At 43.5% G+C, this 10090-nt stretch overlaps 2 protein-coding genes across 3 annotated transcripts; one reads left to right on the top strand and one right to left on the bottom strand.

Annotated features, from left to right (window-relative positions):
• Positions 1 to 36: 36 nt before the first annotated feature.
• pdk1 (pyruvate dehydrogenase kinase, isozyme 1) lies at positions 37 to 7042 on the bottom strand. 2 transcript variants are annotated; one of them, XM_058082621.1, is made up of 11 exons: positions 6626 to 7041; positions 6207 to 6348; positions 4570 to 4641; positions 4307 to 4491; positions 3142 to 3237; positions 2998 to 3075; positions 2833 to 2909; positions 2043 to 2141; positions 1840 to 1947; positions 642 to 755; positions 37 to 568 (listed from the first exon to the last, which is right to left on the bottom strand). In XM_058082621.1, exons 1-11 carry the CDS (start codon positions 6732 to 6734, stop codon positions 428 to 430), a joined length of 1221 nt encoding a protein of 406 aa, XP_057938604.1. In that variant the 5' UTR covers positions 6735 to 7041; the 3' UTR covers positions 37 to 427. The 2 variants fall into 2 exon arrangements, with proteins under 2 accessions (XP_057938604.1, XP_057938603.1); XM_058082620.1 differs by having other exon boundaries at positions 4307 to 4641; positions 6626 to 7042.
• Positions 7043 to 7638: 596 nt separating this feature from the next.
• nup62l (nucleoporin 62 like) lies at positions 7639 to 9805 on the top strand. The gene is made up of 2 exons (XM_058082619.1): positions 7639 to 9435; positions 9505 to 9805. The coding sequence occupies exons 1-2, from the start codon at positions 7942 to 7944 to the stop codon at positions 9661 to 9663; spliced, it is 1653 nt and encodes a 550-aa protein (XP_057938602.1). The 5' UTR covers positions 7639 to 7941; the 3' UTR covers positions 9664 to 9805.
• Positions 9806 to 10090: the final 285 nt, after the last annotated feature.

The following is a 10090-nucleotide window of genomic DNA, read 5'->3' as shown; positions in this document are numbered from 1 at the left end:
AGGGATTAGCATACATGGCTTAGGGAAGAACAAAGCTCAACTGTAACCAGCTCCAAGTTTATTATGAGGACTTGAAATGAAATGTATATTTTAGGTGGTGTGGTCTTGTCGCCAGCCTTAAAGCAGAGCAGATGGAGAACATTTGTACTTAGAAAACAGCTTAAAATGTAACATTATGAAACTTGCATTGTGTAAAACATTAAAAACATCTGCCTTTCATAATGTGTTCCACATTATGGAGACTGAGCTAGAGAAAGAGAAGCACGGCATTGGTATTGGTGATACTGATCAAAAGTACGGTAGTTGTATTGTCACGACCGTAAAACATGTTAAAAAGAGTCCACATGATCCTAAGGAACAAAGATAAAAACAGGTCTAAGAAGTTCCAAGTTCTTAACAATCACAGTCACTCAAGCAAGACAGGCTTCTAGAAGCGACGAAATGTGCTCATGTCTTTAGGTTCTCGGCTGGGCACGCACCAGTCGTCGGCCTCGTGCATGGTCTTGTAGTGTTTCCACGCCGATTTGTTGTAAACCGGCAGCCTCTCGATGGATTCGGTGGAGAGCGCCTGAGTCGAGATGGTCATACTTACACCCTATGACAAGACAGGACAGGACATACGGCTGAATGTGGCGCTTTACCCGGATGTAGATGACGGCGTCTGTGCCGTAGCCCTCCAGGGAGTAGAGCTTCAGGTCCCCTTGGAAGTAGCGGGCGTAGAGTCGAGAGATGGGGAGGCCGTAGCCATAACCAGCCTGCATGAAAAACATAAGAACAAATAATAGTTCTGTATTTCACACTGACTCTCATATTTGGCCCTTCCTGTTGCTCATACACTATCAAAATATTACAAATTGGTATCACGCATATTTATATTATAACTACCAGTACATGTCGTAGATGACCACAATGTATCACACGGCAGGAAAGCAATTCTTTTACAATAGTTTTCTATAATCATTGTTACTTACAGTACATACACATTTGATATTTTTTTACATTGCTTTATAAATTTATATTTCAATTCATTACAGTATAATCATAAATATATATCAAATTTTGTTTAAAAAGATATATAGTAATTATGGATTTTATATTTATTTTAATATAGATTATCATTAAATTAGATATCAAATATTAACATATATATTCATTCATTCATTTTCTACCGCTTATCCTCACGAGGGTCGCGGGGGTGCTGGAGCCTATCCCAGCTGTCTTCGGGCGAGAGGCGGGGTACACCCTGGACTGGTGGCCAGCCAATCACAGGGCACATATAGACAAACAACCATTCACACTCACATTCATACCTATGGACAATTTGGAGTCACCAATTAACCTAGCATGTTTTTGGAATGTGGGAGGAAACCGGAGTACCCGGAGAAAACCCACGCATGCACGGGGAGAACATGCAAACTCCACACAGAGATGGCTGAGGGTGGAATTGAACCCTGGTTTCCTAGCCGTGAGGTCTGCGCGCTAACCACTAGACCGGTGTGCCTTAACATATATATATTAGAACTATTAAATATATATTAAATTAATATATATATATTCATTCATTCATTTTCTGCTGTTTATCCTCACGAGGGTCGCGGGGGTGCTGGAGCCTATCCCAGCTGTGTTCGGGCGAGAGGCGGGGTACACCCTGGACTGGTCGCCAGCCAATCACAGAGCTATATATTTAATTGTTTTATATAATCAGATATAATATAAAGGTCATTAGTATTAGGTAGCATGATAGTGTTAAAAAGTCAGACCTCATTTTGCCCTTTTTGATTTTGCTGGAGGTCATGTCATTGTTTTTACACCCCCTAGCTGCAGGTCGGCATCACCCACCAGAGGAGCAGCCCGCCCATCGAGGCTCGGTCGAGGTGCCGTGGAGTACGTGTACGTGAAGAGCCTGTCAATCTTACGCAGGGGCACGCCCCCTCCACGATCGCTCACCTGTGTGGAAACAAAATAGGCATTTTTATTTATTTATTCCTTGTGTGTTTTTTAATGCACTGGCAAAAAAATGCATTCAGGCTGCTCAGCTCAACCTTAACAGTCAGATCTTCTGTTCCCAAGGCCACCTGAGCACGGATGGGGGGGTAGTCCATGGCGTCGCCGTACAGCTCCATGGTGGCTCGCATGGCGTTCTAATACGAGGATACAAACACCGTGGTGTAAACAGCGATGCAGGCTGTATGCTCATCACCTTTCTAAATATTACAGATGCACCATGTCTACTTCACTTTCTGCTCCTCAAGACCCATAACTTTTGTAGATCCATTTTTTTTCCATTTATATTTCTAAGAAGGACTGGAAGAAGTTAGAATTTGACCAAATGTACCTGTTGTCGTGACATCACCACTATGAAGAGAACCAGAGCATAGGGCGGAAGGAGCCGCCTGCTGTGGCCCAGCAAAGTGCACTGTATCCGGACACATGATCCAAGCAGCCGGTGTGCCGCTATGGAAGTTGGGAGAACCAGAGTATAGAGCAGGAGGATCCACTTACTGTGGCCCAGCAGGGTACACTTTATTTGGGCACATGCCCCAAGCAGCTGGGGTGCCATCATGGAGGACCCTGGCACACCTTTTGCACTTTCGGGGAAGTTACAGGCCATTAATGTCACAGGTGGGAGAAAAAAAGGAGCGCTTGATTTGCTCACCCCCACCCCCCCCCCCCCCCACCCCCACTGTATGGGTAATCTCGCCTCATTGGAGCATTTTTTTTAAATTAACAGTTATCCAAGCTATTTTTAATAATATTGGATTTATCGATATAATTATCATGCAGACCTAATAAATATACTATGCTAACCATTAAGAACCAACCAGAACGTACCTTAAAAAGTTCAAACACCATGTGGTACAAGTGAGACGGGACGTACACCACGGTGATGGCTTTGCCCTCATCTGTGACTGCCAGGACATTCAACCAGGAAGTCAACATAAAAACAGTATTGAAAATATAAATAATAATGAGTAGTAGTACTACAAAGAAGCTTACCATTGAACTCCTCCAGTATGAGCTCAGGAGAGTTCATGTAATATCTGTCACAAAGGTTTCTCGCATTTTCATAAGCATCTACGGAAGAAAGGCGGAGTAAAATATGCAGCAGTGTATGTATTTTTGTATGCAAATTGTCCTTACCTTTGACAACGTCACTGACTCGACAGTGTGGATCAATACTGCCGATTTGTTTGGGGTGTGCAGGATTTACCTTCACCTTCCCACCAAAGAGCAGCGCTGGAATAAATAGACATGCTTTTAAAACGCGGGAACTTCTGCAGCTGAACATAATCAGTTCCAAAATGTTGGTCTTCCAAGGCCAAGTTTTAGAAGACCTTCATTCATGGACACATACAGGGAATGTTTTTCACATTCCAGTGTCAAAATACCACACTGACCTGAATATAAGATGACCCCTCTTTGGCAAGACACGTTTTTTAGAGAAATACATCGATGTATATTTGCTCATTTTTGGTCACATACAGTAAACCTCGGATATATAAGGCTTGGATATATCGGAAATTCGCTCACAACGGACAGATAAAAAAAGAACCAATTTTTCTGTAATGCATTTCCAATAAAAATTCATTGCATATATCGAACGGATTTCGCCTATTTCGGACAAAATCTCCAGTCCCGTTCCAATGCATTTCCATTAAATTTCCCTCGCATATATCGGATGGCCGCATCGTGGCGCTTCGATTTGCCGAATCATGACAGGCCGCTATACGACGTCATTTGCAGCGTTGCCTGCGCGTCCAGGTACATTGGAAACATAGTCAAGGAAGTGCCTTTTTATAACGGATAAAATCCGATTTACGCATATACCGGATATAAATCCGATATATGCGTAAAACGGACATTTTCCGGTATACGCATATAACGGATTTCGCTTATATCGGACAAAACCAGTGGGAACAATTGAATCCGATATATCCGAGGTTTCCTGTATTTAGTTTTTACAAATTTGGGCGTTATTTCCACAGAAAACACATCTCACTGACCTTAAATTTGTCAATCTTTTAAAAATACACAACAATCCAGATAAAATGTACAGCATACATGTAGTACATTTCAAGCATAGCTTTCACATATATATTCTAATCAGTGATGTAATCATTTTTCCATAACTGTATAACTTCTTATCTTCACATGTTGCCTTCTAAAATATCAAAGTGGCCTTTTGTTGAGAAATTTGGAAGCATATTTCCCCAAACTTATGGTGAAACGGTAAAGAAGATGATAGAAGAAGATGCTTAGACGCATCCTGTTAGTAGTTGGTAGTAGTGAATAACAGGATGCTCACTGTGCTGGTTGAGCAGCATGCGGATGGAGATCCTGCTCATGTAGAACCGGTCCAGGAAGTACTGCACGTTCTGGCTGACCACCGGGTCCGTGCCGTACGTCTCCTTGTACTCCACGACGCCCTGAGCCATAGTCGGGATCACATCGTTGTGACGATTTCGGATATTGATGACCGCGTCTGTAAAACTGGCAGAGGACGAGCGTGAGCCACACAAGCGTAGAAGTGTAATAAAACATGTTGGTGTAATTGTCGGAAAAACATACTCATACGTCACTTTCTCGTCATCTGCATTTTTGGATTTGAACTCGAGGATCTCCTGAAGACTTTGCACATACCTGCATGTGAAAACCAACATTTCTATCATGATTTTGGTCTACCAAACTAATACAGTAATCCCTCATTTATGGCGGTTAATTAATTCCAGAACAGACCTTGATATGGAATTTCCACCAAGAAGGATTCCTTATCCGTAGTTAGAGAATAAAAATACCTGTTTACCTTCTAAATACACTTAAACATTATTAGAGCCCCCTGACATAAAATAACACCCCTATAGTCAACTCTTAAGCTCAGATTACCCAATATCGTAGACCAAATCTTGAGAAAATAAGACATACTAGACATAGATAACCTGTTTGCAATCTTTTAAATGCAGGTTTGTAACACTATTAGAGCCTCTTGACATGAAATAACAGCCCTATAGTCACCTTTACACTCCTATTATTCAATATAGTAGCCATAAAGAGAAAATAAGACATATTAAGCACAGCTAGCTTGTTCACGACCTTCTAAATGCAGGTTTGTAACACTATTAGAGCCTCATGACATTAAATAACAGCCCTATAGTCACCTTTACACTCCTATTATCCAATATAGTACACACAATAAGCAAATATAAGCCATATTTGGTGTAGATAATCTGTTCACGACCTTCCAAATGCATTTTTAACACTATCAGAGCCTCCTTGACATGAAGTAACAGCCCTATAGTCACATTTACACTCCTGTTAGCCAATATAGTAGACATAATAAGCAAATATAAGCCATATTCGGTGTAGATAATCTGTTCACGACCTTCCAAATGCATTTTTAACACTATTAGAGCCTCCTTGACATGAAGTAACAGCCCTATAGTCACATTTACACTCCTGTTAGCCAATATAGTAGACATAATAAGCAAATATAAGCCATAATTGGTGTAGATAATCTGTTCACGACCTTCTAAATGCATTTTAGCACTATTAGAGCCTCCTTGACATGAAGTAACAGCCCTATAGTCACATTTGCACTCCTATTACCCAATATAGTAGACATGATAAGCAAATATAAGCCATATTCGGTGTAGATAATCTGTTCACGACCTTCTAAATGCATTTTTAACACTATTAGAGCCTCGTTGACATGAAGTAACAGCCCTATAGTCACCTTTACACTCCTATTATCCAATATAGTAGACATAATAGTTGAATAGGCCATGATATAGACTCAAACATGTTAGCATTGGAAGAATAGCTACAATAGTTAGTATTATCTATGTAACATTACTGAGTAGCCAGTGTAGAGTACTCCACATAATAGCCATTTTTAATCTTGAAAATGCTTCATTTAGGTTAAAAAGCACAATTTGCTTAAATATGCATATTTATAAACTAAAAATAGTAACATATTAATAATAATAATAAAAGAATATTTCAACAACTAATATATTTTTGCAAAACCGTGATAGAGTAAATAAAGCCTCCTTCCCTGAGGCCTTAAAGGCTGCACTGCACGACAAGCTGAGACCTGGGGGGGGGGGGGGGTGTTTGCTGGTCGGCTAGTGCTGCTCAACTCTCCTCTGTGAACCTTTATTCGAACCCCTTGGAGTACACAGGTGAAGGTCCAGTCGGGTTAGACGTACCAGCTCTGGACCAGACGCACTGACGGAGTCCTGAGCAGGTTGTCTGGCAACAAGTTAATCTCCTTCATGATGTTTGCCAACCTCACTGGCAGCTCCTGTCTCAGGAAGTTGAAGGACGTTTTCTCACAAGCGTTTTCCGAACCTAGGATGACATCACACGCAGGTCACTTCATCATATTTTATACATATTCATGAATAGAGCTTTCCATACACATGCATATATTATAGTAGTATCAAGTATATCATACTGAGAGGTATATCTAATATTATGGCCACCCCATTGAGATAAATAAATATTAGGAACACCTAAACTACCAGCACCAAACAATTGTTAACGTAACATCTCTGTCATTGTCAATAAAGTTGCCAATAGTCAGATGCAGTGTACATCCACAGTTAATGCAAATTCCACCTCTTACCAAAATCCAGAAATTGCTTCATTGAGAGAGGAGAGGGCGAAAATTTAGAATAATAGTCTATGTCCTTCCCGATGGACACGCTGCTCCTGAGAAACCTTAAAAGCCTCATTGTTGTTGTTTTTGTTGTCGTCCGGTGTCGCTTGGGCCTCGCAGTTAACGATGCTAACTACCTGGCAAGCTGCAACGTTAGCATTAGCTTGTTAGCTAACGAAGGCAACATCTAAACGTGGCTGTTGCGCAGCTCGGTGAAAATTGTGCACTCATCCTCCCAGTTGGAATCTTCGGGGTAATTCCTGATTAATTATGTGATTGCAAGAAGCAAACTTGTCAAACCGGGACGTGTATGCAAGCTGACTCTCCTTGTGCAGCCCTATACGGACCCAAAGATACCTAGCGATGTCAAGATAGTGCAGTTCCGTTAGACTTTCTATTTAGCTTACAGCTTAAAAACCTGAAAATTAATTTCTTAATTAATCATACTTTCCCATTCAATTATTGTGACTGAGTTAATTGTGTAGTTTTGTTGCATCGTTGCATTTTGTTGCATTCTTTGTACATTTCAGAATTTGAAGTCAAACTCCTGATGCAACATCAAAGTTGATATTTGCATTTGTGTGTATAGAATTTGGTATGAAGGAAAAAATAATATTCAAAAACAATCCAAAACAAGTTAATATCTCCTCGTGTCATATATAATATGTCATTAATATATATGATTATATTATATGTATATGAATAGATCAAAAGTCCACATATTTATTTTCACTTTCGTTCATGTGTTTTGAGCTGCTGCATAGTTCCTTGGAAAACAGTTGCTTTAAATGTTGTGTAATTAATGTAATGTAAACTTAGTGGTGGGTTTAAAATTTTTATTTTTTCCTAAACTTGGTCTGTCAGGCAACCAGGGGCCAATCATATTTGTATGTAATTTCAATTCGGTCCCGTGGTTGGTTATATAATCTGTCCATCTTATAAAGGGCGGGACTCGCGAGTCAGCCTCGCCTGCAGATAAAACTCAGGGAAGGAAGTCGGTCTACCTAGGCAAAGAGAAAAGGCGGAAGTAGTATTGTTGTCATTTCCGCTAGTGTGCTACCGACATGTCTGCGTGACGATGTGAGAATGTACAAGCAATGTTTTTTATTTTGATCTGTTGCTAGTCTGCTTTCATCTCTTTTCATTTAGCGAGTTCTTTCAAGGTTCAGCGTCGACAAAAACAACATTAGACTCAACTTTCAGGAAGTTGGAAACTCCGGCCAGTGGCCCGCCAAAAAGCTAGCGAGGTCAGTGCCCATTTTGTTCTCGACTTGCTAGCAGAAATGAGTGGCGGCTTCAACTTTGGGCAGCCCTCCACGGGGTTTAGCTTCGGAGCTCCGAAGACGACAGCCGCAGCAGCACCCACAGCGGGGTTTGGTCTGACGACGTCCACGCCTGCCGCCTCTGGAGGCGGCTTCTCTTTCGGGTCAGCCCTCCCGCAGGCCGGTGCTGGTAACCCCACCGGTGGTTTTAGCTTCGGCACCCCAGCAAAGAGCACAGCCCCCGGTGGCAGCCTCTCCTTTGGGACGCCCACCACCACCACATTTAGTCTGGGTTCGACTCCTCAAACCACCGCGGTGGCACCAGGGACAGGTCTAATGCCTGGCTCCACCACCGCGGCTCCAGCAGCGTCATCGGGGTTCAGCCTCGGCGCGGGCTTAACAGCACCCGCAGGAGGAGGCTTCTCCTTTGGGGGCGCCACCCCGGCTCAGACCCAACCACCACCACCAGCAGCAGCAGCACCACCCACCACCGCAACAACAGCAGCAGGTAGTGTCTCTTTTGGAGGCTTCAGCTTTGGCGGACCCAAGGTCCAAGTCACCACCACAGCTGCAGCCGCCCCTGCTGCACCCGGGGGAGGCTTCACCTTTGGCTCCAGCGCCTCCCCAAGCCTCTCTCTGGCTGCCCAGCCTGCCTCCACCACTGCAGCCCCAGCTGTCCAGGGTGGAGGGTTCAGCTTGGGAATTAAACCTTCATCAACCCCAGCTCCACCTGCTGTGACCCAAGCGGCCACATCAACAGCCCCCTCTCTGTTTACCACCCCGGCCCCGACAACCGCCCCTGCAGCGGGTTCAGGCTTTTCCTTCGGTGCTGCTCCCGCTTCAGTGGCAGCTCCTGCTACTACCACAGCAGCCGCTGGAGGTCTCACATTTACGCTCAAGCCCCTGGGAGCAGCGACCACCACCTCCATCGCCGCCCCGGCCTCCACAGCCACAACTGGGGCCACCACCACGGGCTTCTCGTTAGGGCTCAAACCTGCATCCAGCACGAGCGCCACCACGACAGCTCTGACAACGGCGGCCGCCACTCTCACCACCACAACTGTCGCCGCCGCTGCTCCTCCCGTGATGACCTACGCCCAACTGGAGGGTCTCATAAACAAGTGGAGCCTGGAGCTGGAGGACCAAGAGAGACACTTCCTGCAACAGGCCACGCAGGTCAACGCCTGGGACCGCATGCTGGTGGAGAACGGCGAGAAGATCACATCCCTACACAAAGAAATGGAGAAGGTGAAGCTGGACCAGAGAAGGCTCAACCAGGAGTTGGACTTCATCCTGTCTCAGCAGAAGGAGCTAGAGGACATTCTCAGCCCGCTGGAGGAGTCCGTGAAGGAGCAGAGCGGAACCATCTACATGCAAAATGCCGACGAGGAGAGGGAAAGAACCTACAAGCTAGCCGAGAACGTGGATGCACAGCTCAAGAGGATGTCGCAGGACCTGAAGGAGATCATCGAGCATTTGAACACGTCCAGCGGCCCGGCAGACACCAGCGACCCGGTAAGTCGCCGCTAAATAAACACGTGCTCAGTGCTCACGTAAACGCTAAATCTCCTCCGTCCTCCTCAGCTGCAGCAGATCTGCAAAATCCTCAACGCCCACATGGATTCCCTCCAGTGGATCGACCAGAACTCCGTGCTCCTGCAGAGACGAGTGGAGGAGGTGTCCAAACTGTGTGACAACCAGCGAAAAGAGCAGGAGAAGACCTTCCGTTTAACCTTTGACTGACAGGTGTTTAACATTTACATCAGGTTAGATTTCCATCTTCTCTGACAAAATAGCAAAAATACTTTTGTCTTTTGTCAATCGTTTTCAATGCGGCTTGTTTTTGTTTTCTATCAAAGTGAAAAGAAATTACAACAGTAATGTTAATAAATATTCAATTAAAAATGTTTTACTGTGGTTTTTTCCTCAGTCAATTGAAAACCACCACTGTGGGAGAAACCATTTTAACCAAAACAAACATTTAAGTAGTCATTTATAAAATAAAATGAATAAGAATTGAAGTACTTCTCACCAGTTCATTATATAATTGTAATACATTCACTGGTGTCAGCAGTATTTTTTTATCCAACATATTAAGCAATAATACAAATGATATTGAAAAAAGCTAATTGCATAATTTATGAAACAAGTGTATAATAAAAAAATATGC

Source organism: Doryrhamphus excisus, chromosome 9, assembly GCF_030265055.1.
Source record: "Doryrhamphus excisus isolate RoL2022-K1 chromosome 9, RoL_Dexc_1.0, whole genome shotgun sequence".
Taxonomy (NCBI): domain Eukaryota; kingdom Metazoa; phylum Chordata; class Actinopteri; order Syngnathiformes; family Syngnathidae; genus Doryrhamphus; species Doryrhamphus excisus.
This window is presented reverse-complemented; position numbering and strand designations above follow the sequence as displayed.